The 17,368-nt window shown below is 35.2% G+C and overlaps 1 protein-coding gene across 1 annotated transcript in view; it reads right to left on the minus strand.

Annotated features, from left to right (window-relative positions):
• The window catches only part of HERC2 (E3 ubiquitin-protein ligase HERC2), a 137,865-nt gene that overhangs the window by 101,899 nt on the left and 18,598 nt on the right, over positions 1 to 17,368 (minus strand). Inside the window, exons 14-24 of the mRNA XM_071592171.1 lie at positions 16,822 to 17,034; positions 13,598 to 13,923; positions 11,768 to 12,040; positions 10,054 to 10,342; positions 7,810 to 7,923; positions 6,742 to 7,132; positions 6,286 to 6,635; positions 4,701 to 4,862; positions 4,002 to 4,265; positions 1,667 to 1,808; positions 1,282 to 1,441 (exon numbers count right to left, since the gene is read on the minus strand). Coding sequence (XP_071448272.1) covers positions 1,282 to 1,441; positions 1,667 to 1,808; positions 4,002 to 4,265; positions 4,701 to 4,862; positions 6,286 to 6,635; positions 6,742 to 7,132; positions 7,810 to 7,923; positions 10,054 to 10,342; positions 11,768 to 12,040; positions 13,598 to 13,923; positions 16,822 to 17,034 — 2,684 coding nt within the window. The remainder of the gene's footprint in view (positions 1 to 1,281; positions 1,442 to 1,666; positions 1,809 to 4,001; positions 4,266 to 4,700; positions 4,863 to 6,285; positions 6,636 to 6,741; positions 7,133 to 7,809; positions 7,924 to 10,053; positions 10,343 to 11,767; positions 12,041 to 13,597; positions 13,924 to 16,821; positions 17,035 to 17,368) is intronic.

Below are 17,368 nucleotides of genomic sequence, written 5' to 3' on the forward strand. Positions count from 1 at the left end.
TATGCACTACGAATTTATATGGTGATATGCTTTGTCTCATTTTTGCAACACTTTGAAGAGTCGGCAAAAATAAATGTCTCTCCATGGTTTCCTAGTAGAAAAGAATTAGACAATCTATCATATATAATTAGTTTTAAATTAAAACTAGTTTTTCTACATATCTAATTTGTATTCAAGGTTGGTTTATTCCATGATACATTAAGAGATGAAGCCTATAATTCTCTGTTACATCGTACATTGAGAAGCATCACCCTTATATGACTGGCTACGCACGCTAATAATTTACGTAATGATAATGCTATGTAGCATTAAAAAAAAATTGAAGAGCCAATTGATTTTATAAAGTTTTTTGTAAAAATAAATTATAAATGTATCATTTATAATTAACTAATTATTTTGATTCTTTTTTGTTTTCCATGAATCGAATTTGCACTCCCGGTGGTTTTGTTCCACGATAGAAGAAAATGTGTATGTGAACCATGATCCTCAATCATGTTTACAGAATATTCTTTGAACCTTGCACAAAATTTATTTTTTCGACATGGAATGTCATACCGTATTTCATATTACTTCATACGGAAAAAATGATTCACTAAATGAGTGTTTCATTTTATACGAAAGGTTGTGGAACACACATTCAGTTGATTTTTGAGTGAACTATTCAAGAAAAATGAAAATTTTTGAATGTAATGCATACTGGAAGAGAAAGAAAGAGGAAATTAAAAGTCTAATTTTCTGTCCTATTGCCAATATTGATTTTTTGTGGAACTACATACCGATATTTAAGGTCACTAGGTGATCATCAAAAGGGATTAAGAGTGTGACAGTGGGGAAGACAACAATACAGAAGAACTGCCCATTGCTAACTATGTGCGTTCAGGGGTGAGGAAGTGGGGGAGATAGCAGGAGATGAGTTTATTGGTGTGGGGGAGGTAAGACTATGGGAGAAGGAGAAATGGGGGAGATGTGTTTTCTATTGTATTGCGTGGCATGTCAACTTTTGATGTAGCTTGTTTTGACCTGCCTTCCTTATTTTTTAGCCCCTTCACTACTTTCCAATGAAAGTCTTTGGTTAATGGATGTAATTTGTACATGTATAAAACTTAAGTGTGATATTGAGAATGTTGTCACCTATTTCAAGAGTTACTTCTAAAATGCTGGAACTCATACCATAATTAAGTCAATACTGAAAGACATAACAGGCTGATTCCTATCAATATAAATCAATACAAATATAATCTCAATAAAATGATGGATTCGTACAACCATCTGCTTCCTCACCTGGTGAACTTCCTCTTGCTCAGGATCAACATAATGACCCACAAGGAATGCTTGCATTGTGTCTCTCGCTTCCGCTGAGTGACCAGCAGACTCAAAGGCACGAGTGGCATCACGACCAGCATAACGCTGAAGAAGCTCACTACTACATGGAGCTTCACTTCTAAAATCAGAATTTATACATAAAAATCTTTTATAGAGAAATTTAGTGATTTGCACAAGTTTTCTAGCATTCATTACTGCATTGCATTTCAGATAAGAGATAGTTATTCTATCAATTACAATATGGGAAAAAGCCAATGAATTAATCTGGCCTTCTTTATTTGAGTTTGACCAATAATAACTATTCAAAACAATATGAGTATTTCTTAAATCAACAAGCACATACCTGAAGTCCTGGACATCATACACTTTTCCATTGATGAGAAGCCAGAGTCCACCATCTCGATTATGATTCTCAAGGTCTGCTTTTCTTACCATTGGCAGCTCTTCACCTGCCTTCAAGGTGGCTGATGGGCATTTTGGAGCCACTATGATGGAACGACAAAGAGAAATTTTGATTATCTGATGTATTTTAAGGGAGTTCCTTTAGTTACACCTTAAGAATTAATAAACTAGTATTGCAATAAAAAATGCAAGGCCCCTCTCCCAAAGATTTCTTTTATGATATATTTATTTTTGTGGGTCACGGTAGTCCAAGGGTAGAGCATTGGACTGACTGGCGGGCCTGGGTTTGATTCCTGGGCAAGCCTCTCGGGGCACCATCAGCTCCACCCAAGCTGTGTGATTTTTCGGAAACCAGATCTTCTGGGGATACTGTAACTGACTGAGGGAAAGGAACTGGACCTCTTACCCTGATGTGTAAATTCTACACCCTGTTGAGCTTAGTCCTGATTGAACCCTACCATAACCTACCAAACCGACCTTCGGGTTGATTACTGATGTTTACAGTTTTTATATTTATTTTATATGGTTCCAATTCATTGTTTAAAATTACCAAGTAATTAGATACTGAAGAAAATTGATAAATTTCAATTTATACTAACTTCAGCCACCCTATTGCATGCTAAGGCAATATGGGTGGAGGTAATCATAATACACTGTATAGCTGATATTTTGATTTCCTCTGGCACAGCTACAGCATAAAGAGTTATCAGGTACAAAAACATATTTAGACTGTATTAAAGATAAATAGAAGGCCAATTACATATGCATAATTATAACTGAGAACTATAATTTTTTTTTCCTTTATGAGCAAGTAAATATGTAGTTTTCTTTCTGATTTATAGATGATCATGAACTCATTATTATCTTTATTACTTATATGTCAATGATAACAGGAACTAAACAACATTAACAAAATACAAAATTCTCTCCATTCACTGTATAATGGAGTTTCATGCATAGATATAGAACTTATAACTTAAAATACTTAATTGTAAAAGACAGTATTAGAGAGTCAATGTAAGATGTGCACCAAATCCCTAGCACAATATAAAATTTTGTATGACAATGTAATTGGCAGTTTGGGTCACATAAAATCATATATTTGTAAATGATTTGGAGAGTGAAGGGATACTCATTGGGATCATATATAAAGTGACAAGTCTGCGAGGGAGAAGCTGAGGGGAAGTGAATTAGATGGCTAGTGAGGGGAGGAGAGGGTGTGTGGCTGGGGTTAATGATTTTGGGAAGGAATACGTGAGATTGTGGTCAGTGGATTGCAGGGTTGGAGACAAAGACATTAGACTTCATGGGTTGGGAAGAAAATTTCATTGTAACAGTTATCAGTAACTAAATTTTCTAACCTTATCCCTTTAAAGTCCTGAATAAAATTGTTATATCATATATTTGCAGTCACCCTGTAAATGCTGACTTGGATGGAATGATCAAATTATAATTTGAAATTTTAGAAAAATCATAACATAAAAACCCAATGGTTTCAGAAATGAAAAATATGAGAAGGCAGTTAAAAAAATTTCCATGGTATTTTAATATCAAATCTCTGAATTTTCCCAGTTCTTCAAATTAGTAGAAGCATCGATAGGTTTGAGGAAACACGCATGATATTATGTGACTGGTTTCAATTTCTTACAAAATAAAACTAAGCTGTTTTACAATTGTATACATCCAAAGAATTATTATTTGCTTAAACCCAAACACTTATTAGCTCATGCATGAACTTAAAAAAATAACACCACTTTAATGGTATTGGAAAAAATACTAGAGGTGAAACTCCAAGTTTCTACTTTTCAGATTCATAACTCCATTTCTAGAATTAATGTGACGTGGTAGTCCATGGGTAAAGTATTGGCAGAGGGTCTATGTTTGATTCCTGGGCTTTCCTCTCGGGCACCCTAAGCTCCACACAATTTGTGTGTGTTTTGGGTACCAGATTTTCCTGGGAAATCATAGCCGACACATTGAAAGGAACTGGCCACCCTACCCTGATGCGTGAATTTCACATGCAGTTGGGCTTAGTACTAGGTGAAATCTATCCTCACCTATCAAACAGACCTTTGGCTTGGTTACTGTGTTTTTCTAGAATTAATAACACCTTCTTTCACTTCAACTTAAAATCGCCTTTTGAATATTTTACCCATGAATTTCTCATAATTGACGAGCAATGACATATAGAGTATTCATAGTTATATAAGATATGATAAAATTCAATTTCCTACAACCTTTCTTCAGCATTGAAGAAATTAAACCACAATGCTTACCAACAATTCCAGGCCATGCCATGTCTTGACAGTCCTCACGGAGAACTCCTGGTGCCAAGCGATTGAACCTATCAAGGGCATCAAGGAGAGATGCAAGGGATGGGAGCCAGGCAGATCGAAGGTGCAAAAGGAGAAGAGGAGATGCCTGGGGTAATGGCTGCACCCCTCTATCAGATGCTATAATGACAACACCTCCAGCTTTAAGGCCTAATCCTTGAGTGCCAACCAAAACCAAACAAAGAACAAGTTCTGGTAAGAGGACACCTGTAAATAAAATCAATGTTACAATTTAACAACCTGATTTCATACTCAGCATGCTTACCTATCTGGCATAGCCTTCTAAATGTTTTAGGCCAAGAAAAAGCACTAGTTATATTTCACACAATCATTCTCCCTTAAAGTAATTATGACCATAAATAATAAAAAATTTCCTAAAATCATGGTTGCCCATTTTATTATGTTTTATGAAACATTACATTTTGGCAGTTAAGTGGAGGCTCATTGATTTTTTCAGGGTTTCTTATTATATATCTTACTCAATCAATCAGAGGATGTTTGATATCACTCTTAAATTCAACCTTCAAATTCTGGCAATGAAATACCTGACCCAGTGGTACTTCATTGACTCTTGGAAATAAAAATGTACGCACAGTATTTGGTACTATTTGAGAAGGATATAAAACTTGATTTACAACTTACCAACTACATCAGATTCTAACACAGATGCAACAGAAGAAAAATGTCTCTGTGACATCGAGGCCACTCTGGAAGCAATATGTAGTGTGTCCTTAACATGACAGCATACTAGGTGAACATATTTTCCTAAAAGTGACTCAGCACCAAGAGCATCTTGCTGAATTTCTGAAAAAAATAAGAAAAGTTAAATTAATGTACACATTCTTGAATAATTTGTACATATATGCACAAATATGATGAAAATATAACTTAATCTCTAATAAATCTATTAATATAAAATACTTTATCATGATGCTATCGAAGCTTAGACAATTTGCTGCTGCTATTCTTGTATGTGTACGGGTATTTCCTAAGAATGATGCTGGTGTAGGGTTACTTGATGATATATTATGTATGCATTACATATTTAATTTTAATTCTAACTTTCTAATCATATATACAATAAAGAGAATTAGCTGTAGTGTAAAGAATAATGGGAATAAAGTTATATTTATGCCAGAGAGAAGCATTCATTTCACATCTTCGTAGCCAATACATACATTCTGCCACATAAAAGTTATGCATCTAATCTATGCTAAGATAACCTTGATCCAGCAGCCAACACTATATCAGCCCTTACAAGAATGATTAAAAAATACTAGAAAGTGTTTATTATGAGACTGAAAAATTCCTAAGCATGTTTAATGTTCCCATTTCTTTTTACTTGGAGTGCAAGAAGAAAGTCACCTTTTTTGCTTCCTTCATTAATTAAGTGAAGGCATTCCGCTTGAATCCATGAAAATTGAGAGAAGACGCAGGCAGATAATTGCAAAGGACAAAAAATTATAAACATGTACGTTCTAAATTCTTCAATATGAGCCTGCTTCTTTTTTAAATTGCTTAATTCATATATATAAGATTGTGCATGAACTGTTGCTTCCATTTCATAATTTTCAATAAATAATGGTAAAAGTTTACAGAAAATGGGAGGAAAAAATCTCTGAACTACCTATTAAGTTTCTTGCAACTTTTCATCTTATTTCCACTTCATAATTGTCAATAAATAATGGCAATAGTTAAGGGAAAATAAATCTAATTTAAAAAACCTGAATGAGCTATGAAGTTCCTTAAAACTTTCTGTATGTTCATTGGAATTTGATAAGCATGGATTATGATTAAACTGATCATGTCCCATAAGCATGAATCCAAAATTAATTTACTTATCTCTGTTGCTTCAATCTGATCAACCACAAACAATGTATAACAGAAGACTTCTAATTTGAAATATAATTCACTTTTTTCCTGAAAGAATCTGCAAACATTGCTACAATGGACAAACTAAGAAGTACCTACTTATGTAATGAATGTATTCATCCATGGGCAGAATTTATGAGATCATTGGATGTGCGAACTTTTGAATTAATACCTTCTAAATATTTGTAATCAGTAGTCTTCTTTGAAACATTCATTCATTAATCAATTTTCATACTCTTCCGTATTTCATATTATTAGACACACTGACCAATTACTAATGCTTTCAGATGACAGAACTGGCATTCAGGAAGGTTTAGATTAATACAAAGAGCTTGGCAATTTAGGTTCCACAAACCTTGATGGTTTCTGTTCTTTTCTCTTGAACCAGCTCCTGTTGCTTTTGATGCATCTCCATCAACCCCTCTAACCTGCTGAGCTTGATATAAATGAGCAACGAGTAGTCTTTGAAAACGTAGTAACAGGTTCAGACTTGGAGATAATGACTCCTTTCTCTCTTTCTCACTGGATGATTTGGATGATTCTTCTTCCTTTGGTTCTGATGACGATGTTGTCCCCTGCCTGGAAAAACTGACCTGAGCCCTGCATGTGCCACTCCTCTCCGTTGCTGAATGTGCCTCATTGTCTTTAGCACCACTTTCTCTAATCAGAGACCATAGGTGGGATTGAGTGAGGGAGGACACACTCCTGGAGTGAAATAAAAAGGAAAATATGAGATATGTTCATTGTATGCATGTAATTTGAAAGACATGGGCTACAGAAACCATATCTTATGTTTCAAACTAAACCTCACCTGAGTAACTGCTTCACGAGATGCAGCAGAGGAATGGAGCTGCTGTTCTCACACCTACCCCAAGATGCCTCAATGTTAATACCATCTGGATGATTTACCTCCTCACTTTCCATTGCTCTTCGACTCCTTTCACTTCCACAGCACCGTGACCTTTCTTCCCTCAGTTTTTTTGCCTCTGCTTCCAGCACAGCTTGCTCTGAGAGAAGGGAATGACTCTCGCATCTATCCAAATTGTCACCAGCTCCATTACTGCTGCTGACCCCAGCATCTCCCCTCTCACCACTCTGCCGGTGTGCGGGGTCACGCAAAATCAGAGGTTCTTTCCATGCCCACACTTCCACTTCCCCACTGTTTATCTTCTCACCCAATTCTTCAACTTCCTGGACCTCAACTGTAAAAATAAATTCAAACTGCAATAAGTACTACAGGCACATTGGAAAGAATTATGGAAACTTAGATAAATTATCATTAACTTATTATACCAATCTGCATTGGACAAGATTATGGCTGAAGACAGCAGATTTTCCAACATTCTGACTAACATCTTTTCTTTTGGTAAAATGACTTAAACTCTTCAAATATTATTCATAAAAAAATTATACCATGGTTCATGTTTTTCACATTCATTTTTCAATCATGAGGCAAAGATAAATTTTGAGTTGATTAACCGCATGGACTACTAAGGTGTTTGTTAAAAAAATAAAGATGCAATTACTGTCTGTCAAAAACTGATATGAATAGTGATACAAATTTAGATAGATTTTAATTAGCTTTTTTATGCAGCAACTTTAATTATGAACTGATGATATTTCATAGGTCTATCATTATTCCTATATCATCAAGAAAAATGGCACACAAAAATATATCAGTTTAAAAGTAAAGTGATACATTAACATTATGATAATCCTTTAGTTAAAATTCCATGACATAATACACAATTAGTGCAAGAGAATAAACAAGGAATTAACTAAACAAAAAATTTTATAAAATAATTCCAATTCAAAGATGATTTTACAAACATTTTAAGAAGATTTACTTTTAATTGTCACAAAAAACAATTTTAATTACCTGATATAGCAGCTTTCAAGGCAGTTTCCAATCCCCCATCAGCCATCAAACTTGAAACAAGGAGATCAGTCATGAAGTGAAGACCTGGACTAACATTTACCTGGTCATAACCTGCTGTAAAGTTATTAGACAAGAGTAAGCATTAAATTCATTTAATCATTTAATGAGCTCATGAACAATAAGACAAAGTAAATAGTTAATGGAATGAGAGAATGCAAATCTCTTAACCCTCTTAGTGCGGCGGGCCGATATATTGGCTCTTGCGTAGGCTATTGTTTAAATCACTGTAACTTATGGTTTTTTCTTTAATAATTTATGGTTTTGTGCTGTCGATAGGGTGAATTCAATACAATTATATAACACATTTTTTAATTTTGTATTAGCAATTTTAAATGCTTTTCAAGTCCCAATTAGACTCAGTGAGATCAGCTGTTTCAACAAAATCGAACTATGCAGAGGCTGACAAAAAAATTTGCAATTCATTGGTTTTTCTTTATTTATTTACAATTTTTTCTACATGTCTTTTTTATTCTTTCTTATATTTAAATATGGTAGTTTTAATGAAAAATGCTTTAAAAAAATATCAGTATTGTGTCTAAAAATCAAAATATTATTGCTAAAAAAATATTCTTCAAATTTATGATACTGTAATAATTACATTTATTTTTCAGATGATGTAAATGTATAAAATCATTATTAACTACAATATTTTATTTTAAAATAAAAAAACTGCACATGGATATCTAAACAAATAAGTTCTTAATGTTTTTTTTCCTAAGGTGATACATTTTCTTAAATTACCCTTCACACTTCTCACTAGTACCCCTGGAATCCTCACCGCACTAAGAGGGTTAAGTGAAAAACAAGACCAGATTTTGCACTTGAATAGTTAAAGTGAACTGAAATGTATTCATCAATTATAATTTTGATTGTAATTGGCTCATAATAGCTAAGCTTGAAATTTGTGTACCATTTTCAGATCACACAGTTTAAATTTTTAGACAATTATATTCCATTCACATGGCATACAATTCACTGCCTTTAGAGCGGTGAGCTATGATGAATGAATGAGACAGTACTTTTTTTAAAATTACATAAATTCCAAATGTATACATGACAACACCAATACTCCTAATGGGCTACAAAATCCCTGCTTTTTCCTTTAAAGTCAAACTTGCCACATATTTCCTCCAGAGAATCCTTTTGGCCATATCACTTCAACAAAGATCACAAATCCTAGGAGGGATCATAGCAGCCAACAATTTGTGGTCAAGTACATGTAAATGCCTAAGTTGTAACATAAAAATATAACTACTTACTGAACAGATTACCTTAATCCTAAATGCCTAAGTTGTAACATAAAAATATAACTACTTACTGAACAGATTACCTTAATCCTAAATGCCTAAGTTGTAACATAAAAATATAACTACTTACTGAACAGATTACCTTAATATGGCAGTGATGAAAAACTTAGTTTTTTAGGTACTTATTACTCATGTAAGTTATGTTCATTCATCATATTTGTCAACTTCTAAAGGTAAATTCTATTTGAAGAAACTTTTTATTTTCAGTCATTGCATTTGCGATACAATTCATTATAGCCAAATGATTTTTAATAATTACAGATGGAGGCTATGTATTTATTACCAAAAGGAATGATTAATATTTATTTGGAAAAAATGTATGACACATGTGGGTAGACGCTTGGAGAATTCTAAAGGGAAATATGAAAGTATATCTAACTTAGGGCCAACTGGATGGAGTGATCCCTTTTCCACGAGTGATAATGAAAAACAATCTCACCACACCCCAAGTAGTAAATGACCTACTTGGCTCATTTCAATGTAAGCGAGATTAGTAACAGAAAAAGACACCTTTCAATTTTTGCTCCAAAAAATTAATCACACTAATTTTCCAGGCCTAGGCCGATGGATGGAAGTCCACAGTTTGCAGATTCTCATCCATTGATAGGCATTTATTTTCATATTTTTTAATGAATACTCAAAGAAGAAAGTCTTTCCTCTCTGGAAAAAAAGTACAAATTTGCCAGGTACTTTAATGGAAAAAGCATTATGATTTTACTGTGAAATATGGAAACATTGAAAATTTGTTTAAAAGTTCATTTATTTTGAACCCAAATATATCAGTCTGATATTTTGGTTCTTTTAGTTTTAAGTAATGGGATTTTACTGGTAATGTGCTGGTCTGCAACAATTTTAACTGGTATGTGACAATTTTTACCTGTCAATGCCAGAAGTGTGGAAAGTTTGTGAGCCCTTTCTTCTGCAGTAGGGAGTAATATACTCCAACCAGTCTGCAAATTTGCCTGTGCTGCAGCTTGAACTTTTCCCACACCTACATTTCTAAAGCTGGAACTAGTGAAAGCATCGTCAAAGGCCACAGATGATAATCCAGCTCCACTGCCACCAATTGCCAAATCCATTACTCGTTGTCGTAGGGAAGCCAAAAGTTGTGAACCAGGTCCAAGGCCAACAGAGGATACATCTCCACTCATAATTATAGCATGCAGCTGGAAAACAAATGTTTTTAACTCATTGATTAAATAAGACCAATGATTTATAATGGAAATTATGCTTTAAGATTATTGCTATTATCTTAAACAGACTTTTATTTAAGTTACTAAAAATATACTTGTGAAATTTATATGCCTAATGTTTATCAAACACAATTATTAGAAAAGTTGACCGATTCCTGTGATATTCCATAGGAAATTAAAAATTTAAAGCTTTAAAATGAAAGACGGAATCTAAAGTAGGTGAACATTGCCAAAATTACATGGCATGCCAACAAAGAAGCCTACCTTATACACACAACAAATAACCTACATAGCTGTAGTACACTACCCATCAGGGTAGAAACTGCAACACTCTCACCTAACCCAAAATTATCTGATACGATCCTTTGATTTTAGAAGTTTGAACAATATATGATACTGATAAAAGAATATATAATGAGAACTATGAATCTAATTAACTACTAAAACATGGAAACCAGGACGACCATTTTGAAGAGGATGGAATTCTATTGGAAGAAATACAAAGAGAGAAGAGATGCACCTGACCAGTACTGGGGTAATCCACATGCATAAGTCAACAAGAAGTCACCATGAGGAAGAAATATATATCTTGTACAATAAACTAGAAGAAATAATTGGGACTACACAAGGAAGGAAGCACCTAAAGGTAATATGGGATTCTGGAAGGTAAAGGAAGGGATGGGAGAGATAAAATAGAGTATGGTGTAGGAATTAGAAATTACAGTAGAGAGAAAGCAGCCAAGTTCTGCAGAACAAGGAGCTTGATAATGACTAACACCTGGTTCAACACATGGAAGATGCCCAGAGAGTAGATACCAGTAAGATTATGACATGTTTTGACAGATTTAGAAAAAGCATCAACTCACACAGTTTCTTGGGTGTGGATGCAGACTTGGTTCAAAATTTAATTGCCATGAAATGCAATTTAAAATTAAAAAAGATTTAAAGGGTTAGGAGAGCACCAAAGTGGAATCTAGATGGTTTGATATGAGTAAAAAGGCCAGAACACCAAGAAAAACTTGACAGATATATAAATGAGGAAGAGAATGAAAATGATTGGAAAAAGGCGGGTAGTGCCCAAGAACTGGATAGAAAGAGCAGCTAAGGAAACAAAAGGGATAGTAGATATTGAGATAATTAGGAAGCCAGGAGTAGTGGGGTGGGGGGCAAAAGCAAGGTTTTAAACCAGAATCAAGCAATAATTTACTCCCATATGACAGTTTACATGGGACACTTTAATCATTACTAATTAATGCACTGATGTAATGGAGCTGGTTTTCAATGATTCCTTTAATTTCCCATGAGTTGAAATTAAACTCCTACAAGTGTTTTCAGCTCTCCAACTCCATTAATGTCCAAGGATAAGTGAATACAAGTTAAAATTGAACATGTTCTTACCTGAAGGCGTAGAAGATTTAAACTTGCAACAGCTAAGCATTCTTTGTCTTGAGGTGGAGGGGGCCAATTGAGATTTGGACCTAGACCTTCACATGCTCTGGCTAAGAGCTGATCAAGAAAAATGAATGTGCGTTCTGTAGTGATGTCCAAAACAAAAGGTACTCGCAAAGGATTTGCACAAGGGATGTCCTTACATCCTGGTATAACCTCAATGTTGGCCATTCCAATCCCAGAAGCCCTCCCAGGATGGCTAATTACACTCCATGTGAAACTCTGAAAAATTAAAAGATAATAATTCATAACAGCTCATTATATTTAAGATATATTGACACATGACATGACCATAATACACCTTTTTTCCCAGGTATCTCTCAATGCGCCCATATTCATATTTATCCCAGGCATTTTTATCTTATGGGGCATGGTCATTTATAATTTAAATTATGATTTTCACAGGAATGATTCTCATCCATTACTCAGCATCACTGAGAAATAACTTCACCAACCCTAAGGTAAACGAAACCATATATTGTCCAAGTGGGTTTGTGGCATATTTCATATCACCTATATATTTTTTTATGAAATTTTCACTATTCACAAATCACAAACTATTTCCCCCAAAGGCTGATTCCGAAAGGTGAAGGTAGAATTCACCTTGAACTTCATTCTACGGCTTGAAATTCACAGAGAATACAGGGACTATTTAGGTCTCTGTTTATCCTCAAATTTCCAAAAATGTATGGCATCCAGGAAATCATGCAACTTTTATTTTAGCTGGCACTATATGCACAGTAAAACTGCTATTGTACAAATCTCCATGCAATGAACTCTTATCCTGGTTCCCCCCTATCATGTAAACTACAAAACCTCCAATTATTTTAAAAGTCTAAACATGGACCATGGTAAATTACAACAATTTAATAACATGCCTACAAAAATAAATAAAAAACATCTGATTTCATTGGATAGCTTTGGTGCAACATTATTGCTGCAAAATTTCTGAATAGACTGACGATACTGTAATTTTTTCTTTCCTCGGATCACTTAACCTTTTAAAATTGAACAAGTACCGTGAGGGAATGTTGAAAAGCACTTTGAAGAGAGTTCAAGAGTACGTGAAACCGTTTGGGAGTGAATGGGTGGTACCCAAAATTTATAATTTATACATGGTATGATTTTTGATTTTGGTATGAATGATTGATAGTATCCTTTAGAAAACAACAGCAGAGAAATAACCATTGGAAATAATAAAATAAAATATCCCTACTAGTTATTCTTTTAGAATTTATCATTGTGTCGCACAGCTTTTATATTATTACCATAAATTATCATGATTCATATACTTCTTGAGTTCCATCAAAGCCTTTTGGGTAGAATCTCTATGGTGGTTGATAGACTAAAAAAATTGGTTTTTAAATTATTTCTTTTTTCAATATAGAAAATATTGAATGAGGCCTTGACTTTGGTTTTGGAAAGGCAAGTGATCAGAGAACAGCTATGCTTGCAGGGGGCATGATATGTGGGTGGCAGCAATTCAAGTCACCTGGAATAACCCCCATGTAGACAACCTTCTCACGGAATCTTACGGGGTTGCCAGGTCACAGCACATGTGCAACCTACAAAATCTGGATTCAAGATGATTTTGTTTGATTTGATATGACTCTTGAATCTATGGATTCAATAGGATTTGACTGACTTGCAGAATAACTACATCCCTAGTAGAGTCCAAAAATGGATACCTTTCTGGATTAACGAACCTACCTTGTGTTGAGTTTGACAATACTTCACTCAAATTCAATTAAAAAGCCATCAATAATATTAATTCTTCACCTGTGTAGGCCCACATGCCACACCAGCCATGACTTTCCCTTTTAAAGTGGCCATTAAGGTTGGTTCAGCCATGGAAGATGTGGAAGTAGCAGGAACATTTACTCCCATAGTTCCTCCTGCTTGATTCCTAGCGGCAGCACCACCTCCCACATCTGCAGCTGCTGCCCCAGGTGCACCATTTACTGTCGCTGTAGTGGCACCAACATCACTTAATGATGCTCCACCTGCCTGGCCATGGTCATTGCGGCCCCAACCATAAACTTCCCCCTCCTCTGTTAAGGCCAAAACATGAGCTGATCCGACGCCTACAGACTTGACATTTTTTCCTGGATCAACAAGAAAGGATTTGATTAGAAGTATTTTGAGAAAATCTCAATCCATCACAAATATACCTATCCAAAGTACAAGGTAGGATATAAATACCAATGGATACAACATGTGTTACATTAGAACAAAACCATCACTCTAAACCGACTTAAGCCCATTTATTCAGTGTTAAGTGATTTTCACATAAAAAAAAACCTTGCATAAGATCATAATGCCTACTGCACAGTATGAAAAACCCCATGAATTGTTTTTAGATACATTATACAGTGTCACCCTTTATATATACAGAGGAACCTTAAATAGCAAGGTAATTTGCACAATGAGCAAAAATATTTGCCTGGAAAATGAATCAGTCAATGAGCAACTTTACACATAAAGAGTGATGAAGAGAGGGGAATTCACAGAATGATTGCACACCTGCTACTTAAGTTTGTCTTTAGCACATGTTCCACAAGCATCTTAGTGCTGCTAGTGATCACAATTTTTTTCAAACTTGTGCCCAGACATTATTTGTAATTTTTTCCTGCAAGATTTAATAATATTTTGTGTGTAGTTATAAAAATGACACCGAAGAAAAAGCCACACAAAGACAGCCATAAGAGAGTAAAAATAACAGTAGAAATGAAAAGTAAAATCTCTGAGAAGTGGAAACTAGGTGAGAGCACGGCTACTCTAGCACCTGCATACAATCGGTAGATATACAATGATATACATTTTCTTCAAGGAAAAGGACAAGATTTAGGAGATAAATAGTTCCAATGGAGTGGCAAGAACATCAATGAAATGGTTATGTAATCTTAAAGATGTTGCAAAGTTACTTCTCATATGGATAAATGAAAAGCAATTGCAATGCGTCACTATTAATGAGAATATCTATTGTGATTAGTCAAAAGTGATTTTTGCAGATCTTGTTAATATGTCTGGATCATGAGCGGCTGAAGAAGTATTTAAGGGGAGCCGTGCATGGTTTGAGAAGTTTAAGAGAAGAACCGGCATTGACAGCATTGTGAGGCCTAAAGTAGTAGTAGTAGTATTTAGGGGAGGCGACCGACAGCTGAGGTCATTTGTGCCATAGGGGATGGTCAGGAATGAATGAAGGGTGGAGAGAAACCCGGTGTTGGCATTAGCCTACTCTTTACGAAAGGCACCAAGCGGTCAACAGCTTAAGGTGACGGATGGCATACTCACTCAAAGTACCCTCCACAAAGCACCTCAAGTAGGGATCGAGATACCACTGAAAAATATTCAACACCGCTGGGATTTTAACCTGGGCCCTCTGGGTGGGAAGCCAATACAATAGCCACAGCACCATCTCGATCCCCATAACTATCCCTGATATTGTATTATTTGGAATAGACTTATCGCTCATAGCTCATAGACTTAGGAATAGCTCATAGACTTAGAGGGTTAACTGTAACAGGTTTTTAATGGCAATTTGACAGGTATATTCTGGAAGAAGATGCCGAAGCACACCTATATTTGTACACACATCAGTAGAGGAAGATGCATTGCCTGGCTACACGCTCATGAAAAACCATCTCATGCTGCTGCTTGGAGCCGATGCAAGTGGCAATTTGAAAACACCCCTGCTTGTTCACCATTCAGAAACACAACTAGCATTCAAGATATGAAGTCCCAAACAGTAGGCTAAATGTTACGTGGAGGTTATGGGAAACTGTTATATCGTACCACACGTATGAAGCATCAATGTATCTACCACATTATTTATTTTTTTCTGCATAAAGTGCGTTATCATATAATACATAAGACAAATGGGAAAATTAAATTAAAACTTTCACATTTGACACAACTTGGCGTGCTTTTTTCGGTATTGGCTCATGTTGCAGCTTCCGTTGGGATGATTGAGCTTTAATTTCCACGTCATAACCATAAACCCATGATTCGTCACCAGTTACGACCCTCTGGAGCAAATTTGGGTCCAGTACCTCATTAGCAATGCTAATGCATTGCTGTTTTTGGTCGAAATTGAGAAATTTTGGTACGAATTTCGCAGTGAACCGTGTCATGCCCAAATATTAGTAAAAATCAAATGGCATGACCCAATCGATATGTTTACGTCCTCAGCAACTTCTCTAATGGTGATACGACGATTGGCCAATACTATTTACGTCACTTCGTCAACACACAAAATTCGATACAGATTCTTTGATCCATTTTTTGGAACATGCAAAAATCGAAGACAAGCCAAAGCACGTCCAAGCAAAACCACTGTCAACAATTAACTGAACATTCAAAATGGCCGAACTTTTTGGCATTAGTCAGAGATATAAGTACCAACATAATGCCACAAAAAAATCAAAAATCAAATGTATGTAACCGGCAAAAGTTCAAAATTCACGATACTTTTTTAACACTTCTCGCATATTGGTTAAAACTGTGATTCCATTGACTGTAAATACATTCTAATAAGGTAACAATTTCTTTGAAGATCAACATTCTTCAGTTTCTTATTGTACCAGGCAATAGCAGATTACCATCTATTCCCCTGAAATATTGGAACTGAGAATTGATATAAAGAAGCTAATCGAAACTGGAACCAAAAATAGTGGAATGGAACTGTCACTATCTACAGTTAATCTGAAACCACATTCAAAATGCAAGAAAAAGTGATGCCACTTTGAAGTGAGCTTGACAGTATAGTGAATGTATAAGAAAAAATATTAATACTCATAATTCAGGAAATCAAGCCAAAATTTGTTTGCTCATCTTAAGTGTCTAGCCATTCATGATTTCTTCAAACATTTATCCATGACTTTTACCCATACAGAAGGTTAGAAAAGGAATCAAAAACAGACAAAATGAGATATAAAGATTCATCAACTTGATAGGTATACACATCCTAACACTCTAAAAGTAATAAAAAGATATTTACTTACCCAAAAGACCTTCTACAAGCTTAGGATACCGAACATGATCTTCAGAGTGGCCATGACCCAGCCTGTGAGAATCACCTTTCCCCCATGTGTAAACGGCCCCAGATTTTGTTATGGCAACACTGAACTGAGCACCACAATACACTCTTGTCACAGCCAAGCCTCCAAGTCGATCAACAGGACGGGGTGTTTTAGAACCATCACTTCCTCCTCGCCCTGAATAAAGATGAAACTCATTAAATTTCTTTTATGCCGGGATAACTGCTTAGGACCATCCAGAATATGTCCAAAGGTTAGAAGGGCAAAGGATCTCAAAATTTGACAAATTCTGACAAAGTGCGATGGGTATGGATATGGACATCCAAAACTTGAACCTAAATACTAAAAGTAAAATCACAAGTAATGATAATTAATTCATCAAATGCGGCCAAACATTTTGTTCACAAAGGATAAAACTGAAGGTCTGACAATGCATTGGGGAACTCAAATTTTCTCCCATCTTAAATTTGACATAACCATCATTTTGAATACATAATAACTGTGTGTGTGG

The sequence above is a fragment of the Hetaerina americana genome, unplaced genomic scaffold (genome assembly GCF_022747635.1).
Source record: "Hetaerina americana unplaced genomic scaffold, ioHetAmer1.1.p SCAF_5, whole genome shotgun sequence".
Classification (NCBI taxonomy): Eukaryota; Metazoa; Arthropoda; class Insecta; order Odonata; family Calopterygidae; genus Hetaerina; species Hetaerina americana.